The 14,199-nt window shown below is 45.1% G+C and overlaps 1 protein-coding gene across 5 annotated transcripts in view; it reads right to left on the bottom strand.

Moving 5' to 3' along the window:
- Fam13c (family with sequence similarity 13 member C) overlaps nt 1–14,199 on the bottom strand; it is a 98,338-nt gene that overhangs the window by 66,513 nt on the left and 17,626 nt on the right. For 3 of the 5 annotated variants that reach the window (XM_041655673.1, XM_041655670.1, XM_041655669.1), the window contains 2 exons: nt 4,296–4,328; nt 947–1,065 (listed from right to left, as the gene is read on the bottom strand). In XM_041655673.1, coding sequence (XP_041511607.1) covers nt 947–1,065; nt 4,296–4,328 — 152 coding nt within the window. The remainder of the gene's footprint in view (nt 1–946; nt 1,066–4,295; nt 4,329–14,199) is intronic. The other 2 variants (XM_041655672.1, XM_041655671.1) reach the window with 1 other exon arrangement.

The raw sequence follows: 14,199 nt of genomic DNA on the forward strand, positions 1-14,199 counted from the left end.
ATAGTGACTGAACTGTCTTTGAAATTTCCTGCTTCATGGAAATGTCTGCTGGATACTATGGGCCTGAAGGCTGAAGATGGATGCCCCAACCATACAAAAGAACTTTGGGTGACTGTCCAGGCAGCAAGATGTCTCTGTCATTTCTAGAGTTTTCTTATTTCTTGTTTACTTAGGTAGTATTGTATCCTTCTGGAGTCTTTGATGGAGTTGAAGAATGAATAGATAGTTATAGTTTTCCTTAGTTATGATAAAAGATAAGATAGATATAAATATTGTAACTGTAATTCTTGATTGATAACTGTTTTGCTATATGTAATTTTACTATGTTAAAGTTAAAGCCTTTCTTTTTTGTTTAAACAGAAAAAGGGGAAATGATGTGGGAGTGATTTCTTATTAATAAAGAAACTGCCTAGACCCATTTGATAGGCCAACCCTTAGGTAGGCGGAGTAAACAGAACGGAATGCTGGGAGAAAGAAGCTGAGTCAAGGAGTCGCCATGATTCTCCCACTCCAGACAGACGCAGGTTAAGATCTTTCCTGGTAAGCCAGCTCGTGGGCTACACAGATTAATAGAAATGGGTTAGATCAATATGTAAGAGCTAGCCAATAAGAAACTGAAACTAATGGGTCAGGCAGTGTTTAAAAGAATACAGTTTCCGTGTAATTATTTCGGGTAAAGCTAGCCGGGTGGCGGGACACAGCCCGCCGCTCCGTACTTCAACAGAGTCTTAGGACTTAGGATCTTCAAACAGAAGAGGAGGAAGGCCCTGTGCATTTCTCTTTAATGCAATGATTCTCCTTCAAGGCCCCTGTAAGTAGCTTCTCTGACTGTGAGAAATGGCAACAAAATCAGGACTCCTTGCCTCCCATGTGGGTGGCAAGCGTACAGGTTTGCACCTCGGGAAGCAAACCAGAGGTGCAGGGGAACTTCTAAACAAAGACTTACCTCGGTTGAAGTCGCACCGTATCCTGGCACCTGAATACGCTGTTTTGTGGACTCTCGTGAGCTGGCGTTCCCGCTCTGCTCTGGCACTCGGACTGGCTGGGCACCACATGCTCGGTGTCCTACAAGACAAAAGGGCAAATGAGCTTCCTGCAGCAGCACTTCCCTAGGACGCCCTCCGGACTGAGCTCAGCTCAGGGCAAGAGGCAACGACAGGCACCACACTCTCCTGACTTCCAGATGGGAAGGGAGACGACTCAATGGCCAAATTTAATAGATGTCTTTCTCCCAGGCTGTTGATTGTGCAAGATTATAAGAGAAGGGGGTGAGGAATATCAGTTATAAAAAAGCGAAGAAGAAGAAGAAGAAGAAGAAGAAGAAGAAGAAGAAGAAGAAGAAGAAGAAGAAGAAGTAGGGGAGGGGGAGGAGGAAAAAAAGATGAAGAATTTTATCATATTGAAAATAACACTGTAGAGGGCTAGAGAGATGGCTCAACAGTTAAGAACATGTACTATTCTTGCAGAGGACCTGAGCTTGTTTTCAGCACCCACACTGGCAGCTCAGAACCCTCTGTAATTCCAGGCCTTGAAGGAGTCAACACTTCTAGGTTCCATAGGTGACTGCACTCATGTGTGCACATTGGAACAAAGGCATAGACTATTAAAAAGTTAATAAGATGTGCCGTTTAAGGATTCCTGTATTTTTGTGTTGATGAGTGCTTTGCCTACATACTTATACGGCACCTCCTGCACACTGGGTGTTCATAGAGAGGCCAGAAGAGGAGTTGCATGCCCCAGGACTGGAGTTACAGATGCTCGTAAGCCACCATGTGGGTCCTCTGAAAAAGCAACAAGTGCTCTTAACTGCTTAGCCATCTCTCTAAACTCAATCAAACTGTTTTAATTACATTATAGAATACATCATAAAGGTGGCTATAAATTTAGTATAATGATACTTACAATATAGTCATTTTTATGAAGACAATGCATGAATGCTTACAGACATAAACAGATTGGGATGGGTTGAACTAAAAATCTTAATAGTAGTGATCTGTGAGATGTCATTTTTGCTTTGAGATCCATATGGATTTCCCCATTTTTCTATAGCAGATCTGATCCACTGACTGTTTATCACACAGAGGTGATAAAAGGGATGCTGGAGAAAGGGCTCCCTTTATCTCCTCAGATCAAAGACCTCAGAGTCCGAAAGAGCTGGAAGGGGTATATAAGGAGTGTTTGGAGGCTGATGACTAAATGGAGAAGAAGGTGACATCACAGCATGCCATGTTGTTCTGCTGAGAATTCAATGCTGAGAATTCAAACCTCAAGATGTTAGGGAATGGGGGGGGGGATGAAAATATGCTAGTACAAAGAATCTTGAGGATTGACAAGCACAGCAGACGCTGACGTAATAGCAACAGGTTGAACAGAAATGACAGGCAGCTCTTTCCCAGGCCCAAAAGTCAAAATATGCCCATAAACCCTGATTTCCAAAATTTTCTAATATCAGAAACTCAAATGTAACCTCTCTTAAAAAAGAAGACATATGCTGCCTTCTCCAAAGCATATGGCAAGCCTCAAACATCTTGTTTATTAATATATATATTAATGATATATAACATATAATATATAATAAAAACATTAATTATATAATTGAGTCCCTCTTCCCCTTGATTACCTTTGCAAAGAATGACCTGCAATGGGCCAACAGCCCCAGCAGAGCTACTGTGGCAATCCATCGTAGAGCAAAGACATGGGTCCCTACTGTGCTCTGGGTGCATTCTTGACCCATGGAAATCATGAGAGGTAATACTTGATTGATGTTCTTTTAACCCCAGGGCTTGTTACACAATATTAAAAGAGGACAACACCCCACCTTTCCTGTACCATGAAGTACAATCTTTACTTTAAAAGGCAACCTCCTTTTTATTAGATAAAAAGCTATTTGCTAAAGCAGCAACTATCCAGGGGTGGGGGTGGGGGGAATAATGGGATATAAAATGTGCCCATAGATTTCCGGGTCCATTCTAGAGAGCTGTGTGAATGCTGGCACTGAGAGCCGCGGAATGCACCCTAGAAAGAGTGACAGATGAATGACAGAAAGCAGAAGAAATTTTCTTGGTATGACATACCCAGAGAAAGCAACCCCACTCCCCAATTTCCTCTGAAAGAATCAAAACCTTGCCATGACAGATGAACCTCAAACCTTCTAAGTGAGTCTATTGTGTGTGTGTGTAAGATGAACCTCAAGCCTTCTAAGTGAGTCTATTATGTGTGTGTGTGTGTGTATGTATGTGTAGAGATGAACCTCAAACCTAAGTGAGTCTACTTTGTGTGTGCATGTGTGTGTGTGTGAGTGTGCATGTGTGAGGAGATGAACTTCAAACCTTCTAAGTGAGTCTACTCTGTGTGTGTGTGCACACATGTGTGTGGAAATGAACTTCAAACCCCCTCTAAGTGAGTCGACTTTGTGTGTGTGTGTATGTGTGCTTGCGTATGCTCACACACACATGCACACGCATGCACAGATGTGCATGCATGTGCAGTGGTCAGAGAGTGACACTGGGAGTTCCCCTCGGTTGCTCACTTTATTTTTGAGGCGGAGATGTCACTGACCCCAGTGAAATCATTTCAGCTAGGAGGCTAGACAGAGAAAGCCCTCGGCCTCACCCTCTCAGCTCCACCCCTCAGCACCTAAGCTGCAGGCTCACACCCTCATGACTAGCTTTTATCTGGGTGCAAACCTGTTTTCTGAACCTACTGACACCCACTGACTTCCTCAAGTAGGCAAGACTCTCTTTAGCACCGCCATTACCTCATTTAAAATCTGGCCATGGGCTTGAATCTCTCAGTTCTCTACTGTGAGAAAAATAAACAAATGAAAGATGACCTTTTATGCAAAAGGTGAATCCCAAAAGACTTTGAAAAATATGACTGATATTTATGTATTTTTAAGACTATTCCCATGACAGACAGCGGGCATTTCTGTTCATCCACTGATGCGGAAATATTCCAATAACATAAACACAGTTTATAACTTAATAGGCCTCAAATCATTGAAAGTATATAGTTTCTTATTAAGTTTAGGAAAGCTGTATGATTTCAAGTAGTTCGTATTAAGAGAGACAATAATGTCAATTCGATACTTGATTCAAAATACAACAATATCCCTTGGCTGAGCTACCGAGCTTATACCCTAAGCCCGCTCTCCTCAATGCAAACCCAGGGTTCTTCCCACCATTCCTCAGTGATCTTCTTGCCACAGAACTGAGAGGCCATCCCATGCCACCCGTGTGAGCATGGCTGCACTTAAGGACCCAGTGGTCGTCAAGGATGAGATTATTGTAATGTACCTGGTTTCCATAGCTGTTTTCCGTCTCTGCAGCCTGTGAGGGAAGGAAACAGGGACTTTGAAGGGGGGGGGGGTGAAAAAAAGCTAAGGTCTTCTCTTTAATGAGCTTGTGAGGCAAGAATCAGTTCCCTTGGGTCTGTCAACAAAAGCCTATCCCCAGTCTAGGGGCCTCTTCTCAGGAATCTTCACTTTCCCGTGTCTTGCCCTCAGAGGTGTTTGGAATGATGCCATTTCTCACCGTATTACAGACTGGATATGAAATATTCCTCATATGGGCTGGAGAGATGGCTCAGCGGTTAAGAGCACTGGCTGCTCTTCCTGAGGTCCTGAGTTCAATTCCCAGCACCCACATGGTGGCACAACACCATCTCTAACAGGACCTGATTCCCTCTTCTGGTATGCACGTGGACATGCAGAACAGTCATACATAAAATATAAATAAATAAAATTTAAAGAAAGAAATGATTTAAAAAAAAAAAAACCCAAACTAGAAATATCCCTCATAGACGCTTGTGCTGAACACTTGATGTCCAGCAGGTGGCGCTATTCTGGGAGGTGATGGACAATTCAAGAGGTTGAATTTAGGTGGCAGAGATTGGTAATGGGGAACCTTACAGGTGTATATTTCCTGGCCCCTTCCTATTGTATCTTCTGTGCTTGCTGTCTGCCAAGAAATGCAGCCCTGGCTCTATCTCTAGACCCCGCTGCTATGATAGTCCCACTGCCCTGATGGTCTACCCAAGCTCACAGGGCTGAGAGTTCATAGGAGGAGAATGTTAATAAAACCACGAATCAAAGTTTTCCTCCATTGAGGAGTTGTCACTGTCAAATACTAGGGGACTGTCTTATTTAGTGTTCTATTGCTGTGAGGACATACTGTGACCAAGGCCACTTATAAAAAGAAACATTTAACTGGGGGCTTGCATATGGCATCAGAGGCTTAGTCCACGATCACCAAGGCAGAGACTGTGGTGGCAGGCAGGCAGGCAGGCAGGCAGGCAGACACGGCACCGAAGCAGAGAATGATGGAAGGTGATGAGGTTTCTAGGCTTAGCTGCGCTAACTCTTGGGATTTGGGACCTGACCATCTCCTCGGCTGTATGGAAGCCTGAATTTCTAACTATGTTTATTGTTTAAATATTTCATCTGAATTTCAAATGCCTGCAGGGAGTTCGCCATCTAATACCGTCAACAGTGTGGCGAGAACAGGTGAGTGACCCAGAGCATCAACAATACTCAAGCACAGTATGGGCAATACGACTACGGGACCAAGGTTAGCTGAGACATTCTGCAGACATGTGGAGACAATAATAAGGCCAGTCCTGGGGGGAAGCAGTTAAGAGCACCGACTGTTCTTCCTGATGATCTGGGTTCAAGTCTCAGTACCCAATGGTATCTCACACTCCTCTACAGCTCCAAGTTTCAGGGATCTGATACCCTGCTCTGACCTCCACAGGCACCAGACACACAAGTGGTACAAAAACATACATGTGGGCAAAACACTCATATATGTGTGCATATATATTATATATATATAGCCTTTAATTTAAATCTTTTTTAAAATATGAGATCATGTGATTGGCAAGTAGCTATTTCGACACCATACAATGCTCACGCCACCTGCTACATCCCCTGAGTCCACCTAGTTCTCACGCCCTGCTGCATGGGCTCCACCCCAGAACTCTTTGATCTGTCCGTTCTCTAGCCAAGAATGGAGCACGTTACCAAATCCAGGAAGCCCCATGCTCTGATAGGGAGGATGGAAAAGCAAATATCGATCTTTTCTTCTATGCACAGTGTGTGTTGGGAGGAGGGAGGGCTGCTCTTTTTCCCTATGAGAAATTCCCTTAAGCATAAATCCAGAGTTCTTAAGTGTGGTGGCCAAAGTACAAGAGAAATAGTCTCTCTGGAGAGATTCCAAAGTCACCTCTTATGGTAAGGTTCGGGCTCTTCTGGTTAGAACTTAGCAGGGGAATGTTTGCAAGAAATCACTCTAGGGTGCCTTCCTGCTGCTGCGGATAAATGCTACGACCAAAAGCAACTGGGGAGAATGGGGGGTTGATGGAGAAAGGTCATTGGCTAATAAAGGAACTGCCTTGGCCCATTTTATTGGTTAGAAGATAGGTGGGAGGAGTAAACAGAACAGAACACTGGGAGGAAGAGGAAGTGAGCTCAGTCTCCACAGCTCTCCTCTCGGGAGCAGACGCCTCAGAGAGAGAGAGAGATGCCATGCTCCTGGCTCCTGGGCAGACACACACAATGAAGCTCCGACCCAGGATGGATGTGGGCTAGAATCTTCCTGGTAAGACCAGTGCTCACAGATTATTAGAGATGGGTTGATCGGGATGTGAGAATTAGCCTGTAAGTGCTAGAGCTAAAGGGCCAAGCAGTGTTTAAAAGAATACAGTGTCCGTGTAATTATTTCGGGGCATAAGCTAGCCGAGCAGGCAGCCGGGGTGCTGGGGATGCAGCCCCGCCGCCCCTATTACCACAGGGGGTTATTTGGTTTACTCTCCAGGTCACAACCCATCACCAAGGGGATCAGAGCAGAAACTCAAGCAGGAACGAAGGCTGGAGCCATGAAGACTGTTGCCTATTGCCCTTTTCCCTGTGGCCCCTGCTCAGCCTGCTCTGTGCCCCTGGACCACCTGCTCAGAGATGGCACCACCACAGTGAGCTGAGCCCTCCCATACCAAACAACAATCAAGAACACACACACACACACACACACACACACACACACACACACCCTTGAGCACTTTAAATGCCCACAAGCCATTCTGCGGGAGTTAATTCCCTAATTGAGTCTCCCTGAGATAAGGGCTGGCTTTGTCAGGTGGATATCCGAAGCTAAGCAGGAGAAATGGAGCCTACAGCTTCACCGTGCTGCCTCTACAGACTGCTCCAGCCAGCTTTGTGCATAGCTCTCCTCCATGGACCACACACACACAGTCCAGGTGTCACGGGTAACGAGGCCGCTTGGCATGCCATCTGCCATCTCCTCATGCACAGCGTATTCCCTCAACTTTGGAAACCCTCATTTCCCGTCATCTTCTCCACTTAAAACCTCCTACTGCACAACTTGGGTCGACTCTGTGAGCTCGCCCGCATGGCGCCATGTCCATGGCCCTCCATCACTCCATACAGAGCTCTGTCGTTGGAGAAAGAGATCCCAGCTCAATGGCTGAACAAAAAGCACCATTTACTGCTTGCTAAACCAAGCAAAAGCCACAACTTAAGGGACAAGCTTTCCCGGGCAAGGCAGACAGCTTCGTGATCTTACAGAAGGTTGAGAGCCCTTATAATAACCACGTGAGACCTTTTGATATCAGGTAGACTTTAGCTGCAGGGCCCAAGCTGGAGTACTGCTGACTGTGGACTCTGACTTGATGTGTTTGTTACTTCCTGGCTTTACAACCAGGTCCACGAGCATGTGCACTAACTAAGAGAAGGAGGAACCCTGCCCAAACCAAGGATTCCTTGTCACCCCAGCCACAGAACACCCAATGTTTTCCTGAGAGGAAAAGACGTCTTCATTTCCATTCCCACTGTAGTGACAATATACTAGGAGGTGACAGCCGTGGTACTTAGATCATATTCTGACACCTATTGATCTCTTGCCAGGTCCCATGCATTGCAGTAAGTGCTTTAAAAGATTATCTTCTTTAATCCCCAGGAGGACTTACAAGTGGGTGCTGTCATCCCTCGTTTTACAGATAGGTCCCCAGGGGTGTCACTGCAGGGATCCAAATGCAAACAATATCCCACCCCCGTGACAGGAAAGCCACTGCTATGGATATCACTGTCTCCTCCAGGGTGAATTAGAAGCCCGCTCCAGGGACAAGCACCGATCTTATCTCTTTGCATCATGGTAACGACAGGGTTTCCAGGCACCTTGTGAAGAGATTGCCTATGTTGTAGGAGCAGAGAGAGAGAGAGTACCTAGGGATGTTACAGTAGTTCAAACCCTAGCTTTAATGTCAATGGGCTTTGCAGTTTGCCATCCCACCATAGCCCAAGATGATAGTAAATCAATACCCAGAACAATATGTCATCGACATCTGTAATTTTAAGGAAGCCAGACCTTAAAGGTCCCTTGTTCCATCTGGTCACCAAGTACTTCATAGCTTATTCTTCATCCTCGATACAATTTCTTAAACTCCAGCGACCAACTAGCAACCTGTCAGCTTGCCCAGATGGCGGCATAAAACAAGCAGAGTCACCCACAGCACGCGAGAGACAGAGACTCATCTTGCTATGTCCTGTTCCTGTGCCACACTTAAACAGGACCGTCCTGCTCACTACCGGAGAGACGAGTACTCCCATAATGGCTCCGAACTCTCAACAAGAACACTTGCATGCTACAAAGGCTCTTTGAGAGCACTAAATTATCTCTCTCTTCCTGCCCACCTCTCTCTGCAACAAACACATAGAGGCTCACCTGCAATAGATCTCCCTATTAGACCTTGGAACTGGAGAGATGGCTCAGTAGTTAAGAGCACTGGCCACAAGTCCAGAAGACCTGGGTTCGATTCCTAGCACCCACATGGTAGCTTACAACTGCCTCTAAGTCCACTTTCAGGGTATCTGATACCTCTGTGGGCACCAGGCATGCATGAGGCTCACAGACATTCATGCTGGCAAAACATCCATCCCATTCATGAGAAAAATGAGTTAAATTCTTTTAAATTAAATCTAGCCTTCCGGAAATAGAAAGAGATCCCCTTTCTCTTCAGTTCAGTCAGCCCCTATCCCCTCAAGGTTCTAGACACAATGAACATCCTGTGGAGACCATTTGCTGTGGGTATGGATAGCTCTTTGTCATATTTAATGCATCCTCCAGATCAATAATCAGCCCAAGCCAGCTTTTAATACAACCACCAGGATAAAAAGACAACACCGTCTAGGGAACCTTTCAGCCTCTCATTCACTTGTTACGGCCTGGAGCCAATGACTTCCATTTCCTCTGCTGCAGAAAGGGACTCTGGAACCCAATGTACCTCCAGGGGTAGTCATGAGAATTAAATGAGTTATTGCTTCTGACACCCGGGACAAGGCTGCCCAAAGACTCACAGAGTAGAAGCCAGTGTCAAGACGGAGCAGGTGCAGAGATGCCCGCAGCACCAGAAGTCTGAGATGAGTCATAGAAACCTCCTAGAGCATGAGTCAGAGGCAGTCAATGTAAACCAACTCTGAAAGCAATTTGTCAGGGGAATGTCTTCAGAGGCTCTCATCCCATAAGCAGATACCATCGTAAACTCCGGTTGGGTCATTTTTAAACTTGAACCCAAATCCTGAATGTTCACGTTAGGAAAGTAAAATAATGCTTAAGAATTATGGTAGCGACGCGTTTTGAAAAATAAATAAATAAATAGAGAGTACAAAGATTTTCGTGACATTTAAGAATCAGAATTTTGTGCCTCCTGCCCAGAGATTAGAGCCTCTGACAGATCCATCTTGAGCCTCCGCGGCTTCTTCACGCGGACTGCCAACCCTGAGTCTACCTTGAGGCCACTAGCACTGGTCACTTTGCATCGCTGTGAGGTCACTTCCTTCCCTGGCAAACAACCTGAGCGGAAGGTGAGTTTATTTGGCACGGGGCAGGGATGACACAGTGGCGAGGACAGCTCGTGTCATGGCCGCCAGAAAGCGGGGAGACTGAATTCCCACACCAGCGGCTTTCTTCTTCCCTCCCTTTACTACACGCCAACCTCCAGTCTAGGGATGGCGCTGCCTACAGAATCCCTCAGGACAGCGGTGTGCTTTGCTCATCTCCTAGCACGTCTTGGTGTCACCAAAGGACCAGTACCAACCAACATAAGGCCCCAGTCTGCACACAGCGGACTGACTACCTGTTACTGGCTTGACGGAACAGCGCCCTCTGGAGTCGCCATGATTCTGACTCAGCACATGGCCCACAGGCTCCTCCCATGGCCAACCCTTGTTCCTGCAGACATGGCCCCCACCAGAAATGATTCCAAATTCCCCGCGCTGTTGGGGTTTTAGATTTGGGGATTTTGTTTGTCTGTTTAGCAAAATGGGTAAGAGCTTTAGCAATTTAACAGAGGGGTTTTTGTTTTTCTTTTTTTTTCTATTATTATTTTTGTTGTTTGTCTTTTGCTTGCTTTCTTTTTATTTTCTTCACAGGTAGAAAAGCTCAGAGTCGTCAAAGTCCCTGTATGTAATAGATAAGACTAAAATTACTAAATTAAAAGAAAGGTGAGTCCCATGCTTACCACAGTGCTATTCAAAATGGCCATGATATGGAATGAACCTATGTGCCGCCAACACATGGGTGGGAAAAACATAAATATAAATACACAATGAACAAAATCGTGTCCTTCGAAGCAGAAATGGAGCCAAAAGGTACTACGTTAAGTGAAATACACCACACAGAAAGATAACTGTCACATTTTCTCCCAAGCATGCAAACACAACAGAACAAGAGCTACCAGACCTGGAAGAGAGCGAAGGGGGAGTATAGGGGAAAGGACACTGGACAGGATTAGTGGACCGGGCGTGCATATAGAGATATGCCACAGTGAATCTTGTTAATTAAACACTGATGAGTAATTACAGCGTTTGGTCTCTAGGTGGCTGTCAGCATTTCTGAGTCAGCTGTCAGTTTCACTAGAGTGACAAAGACGCTGCTTACAGGAAAAGGAGGTGGGCTGGAACCAGGTCCTCCTACAGTCCACAAACTGTAGCGGCCAAGAATGGCCCTGGACGTCTAATTCTCCTGGGTCATACTTAAGGATGGCCAGCGTTTTCTGAATTAAAACACGCTCAACAGCCAAGCACAACCTTAGGCCAAGCTGGCAAACCGACCTCGCTCTAAACCTTGTTTCGAGTTTCCCTGTTGGGGTTTAATGTTAGTTGCAGCTAAACGTCCCACAAATCTGATACCTGCATGACCCTTTGCTACAGGAACTTACCCTGGCCCGTGACGTTACCAGCCAGCAATTCAAACACTGCAATTCAGCATTGTAAGGAACACATGGGCCGTTTCCCAAGCCCTGTCTCTACACAAAAATCCCTAAATGGTGACTACGGCTTATGAAGCAATAAAGACACCAGGGTCGTGGATGACAAGAAGATTTATTAGAAAACAAAGTCGGGGTTGCACTGGATGAGAAGGTTAAGTTCCACCATGATCACAAACATCAATCAGATAGCTGCACCGGAGGCAGCTACGGGACAACAATGCTTCAAAAAGTTCAGCAGTCCTCACACGCGAGCCTCAGTGAAATGCCACGGTTTTCTAAGCCACCAAGCACTGGCTGGCTGCTTGCTTATCTTCAATAGGATTAGTACAAAGCAGGGAACCATTTTTCTGGGGCAGAAACTGTGTCACTTTTTATCATTTTAACATAGAAGTTCCTCACGAAACTCATCCTTCTTACTGCGTCATGGTCATCGTAGCTACCACCTAGGCAAGGCGGATCCTATAAGAAGGGCGACCTAAAAGCTCTGGATAAAGAGTTTCAACCCCTCTGGATACCTCCTCACCCTGACAGTGCTGGCAGGTTTCCCCCTGGGTATTTATGTAATCCAAACCCTACCAAGAAAACAAACGCCGGAACAAGTCTTGATTTCAACGAACTGTTGAGTACCATTTCTAGACCACCTTTATCCTCAAAAGATAAACAAACTGTTTATAAAGATTCCATTTTATGCATATGTAAGTGCAGCGCCCCCAAGAGGCCAAAAGAAGGTGTCAGACACAGACACTGCTTTGAGTGACTTCCAGGCAGTTGTGAGCTGTACAATGTGGTGCTAGAATCTGAATCTGGGTCCTCTGCAAGAGCAGCAAAGACTTCTAACCAATCAGCCATCTCTCCAGCCCCTAATAAAAAAATTTTGTTTTCTGGTAGGTCTGGAGTGACAGAGGTACCATTACACATGTGTACCCTGGGAGAAAACAGCTTGGTCAAATACCATGTTCCTTACTCCTGATGGACTCCCAGAGTTAGCAAATAAAATATAAGATTCTCAGCTGAATTTAAATTTCAGATAAACCTTGAGTTTATGTTAAGTACTTTAAGTCCATAGCGGACAATATTTAGACTGCATTTATTCTAAAAATATTATTTATCTGCAATTCAAATTTAGTAAGTCATTCTATATTTCATCTGGCAACTATACCTTTCCCAGAAAGCTCAGAGCCCCAAACTGAGGCGTACAGTTGACACAGCCTCGCAGACATCTCTAACCATGTTTGACAACGTTTAGAATGGCAAGTCTTAGTTGTGCAAAACGTCAGCTCATTATTTTTCTGCTATCCGGGCTTTCTAAACAGGTTTTCTTCCGAGTCCCAGAACAGGCTTTGCCAGCCCTTACTAGAGCATCATCTCATCTTGGAGAAAGAAGAATCTGCTCTTGGCCATGCCACTGAGTACAGGAGGGTATGGACTGTCACGTGTATATAAGCAGGAGCCCACCTCTCACATTAGACAAATATACAAATGATCAGATCATCGTCCTATAGGTAATCTTTTTAGACCAAATTTTAAAATGCTTCTAAGCTGGGAGGTGGTGGTGCACGCCTTTAATCCCAGCACTCAGGAGGCAGAAGCAGGAAGATCTCTGTGAATTCAAGACTAGCTTGGTCTACAGAGCTAGTTCCAAGACAGCCAGGACTACACAAAGAAACCTTGCCTCAAAAATAAATAAATAAATAAATGCATACATACATACACATACATACAAATGCTTCCGAATTATGACACACCCCAGAGCTGTCCCTATTCCAAAAGTTGCCATGACCCAAAGTGACTCTCTTCTACAAGAGTAAAACCACTTTCTGCCCTTTAAGCAAAGCAGCAAAAGTAATGGACATGGGCTCTAACATGTCACACTGCAATGGAGAAGAACTGAAACTAGACCAACTTATCTTGTTCCTCGAAATAATAACAGGAGGGTTTCATTGATGGGATGCTGCAGAAAACCCGAGCTCCTGTTCAAACAATACAGCAGGACAACAAAGCTAGTCGGTGTTCTTTTCTTCTGATCTTTGGCATTAGCATCATTAATACTTCTGTATTTTGATAGAGCAGAAGTGGGGGAAGACCAAGTAACAAAGTCTCCTTTGCATTAGAGACTCCTTCGAATAAACAATGTGAAAGTCTGTGTGCTGCTGACCGTCACTCATTTCCTGTCCCCAGCTCCATAGTGTAGGGTGCCACTTCCTGGTCCAGTGCATTACAGGGTTGTAATTAGCAGGGTAGCACGTGACCAGCTCCGGACAATTAATTATGAGAGAATACAAATCCTGTGGAGCCCCGGAGCTTTGAGTTGTTGGCATAGGAGCCTCTAGATCCTTTTTCTCGGAGACTCCCCAACCAGAAGTTCTTGGTTCGAGGTATTCTTTCTAAATAGAGCATACTAACTAACTTCCATGAACAGGATCCCTTCCACAAATCAAGAAGAGCCACATAGAAGGTGTGAAAAGTTTGTCTTTGTGGGTCTAAATCACTAAGGTTCCAGGCTGTTGGTTGGGTTACTGGCCTAGTTCAATTCAGGATTCTTCATTTAGTGGGGCTTAATGTATACTCAGCCAAATGGAAATAAAGCATCCTATACACTGCTTGGACCTTACCCCTAAAAGTTGCTGAACATGTAACTCTATACCTTACCTGTGTTGTTTTTAACTTGTAGGGGTTGACCCCAGGGTTTCTGTGTGTTAGACAAGTGCTGAGGCGCTGAGCTATGTCCCTCACACCTTCTAACCCTCAAAAACCACTTAAGAGAAATTCGACCATCTGCATCTTGCAAAACTAGAAAAGGCACATCAAAAAGTGACTTCGATTTCCTGTCACATACGAAGTCCGTACTTAAGGAGGCACATGAACGTCTATCCATCTGCACCCCAATCAGCTACTTGTGTTACTGTGGGTGACAGAACA

The sequence above is a fragment of the Microtus oregoni genome, unplaced genomic scaffold, assembly GCF_018167655.1.
Source record: "Microtus oregoni isolate MIOR12 unplaced genomic scaffold, Mior012 000007F_ref0000211, whole genome shotgun sequence".
NCBI classification, from domain to species: Eukaryota; Metazoa; Chordata; class Mammalia; order Rodentia; family Cricetidae; genus Microtus; species Microtus oregoni.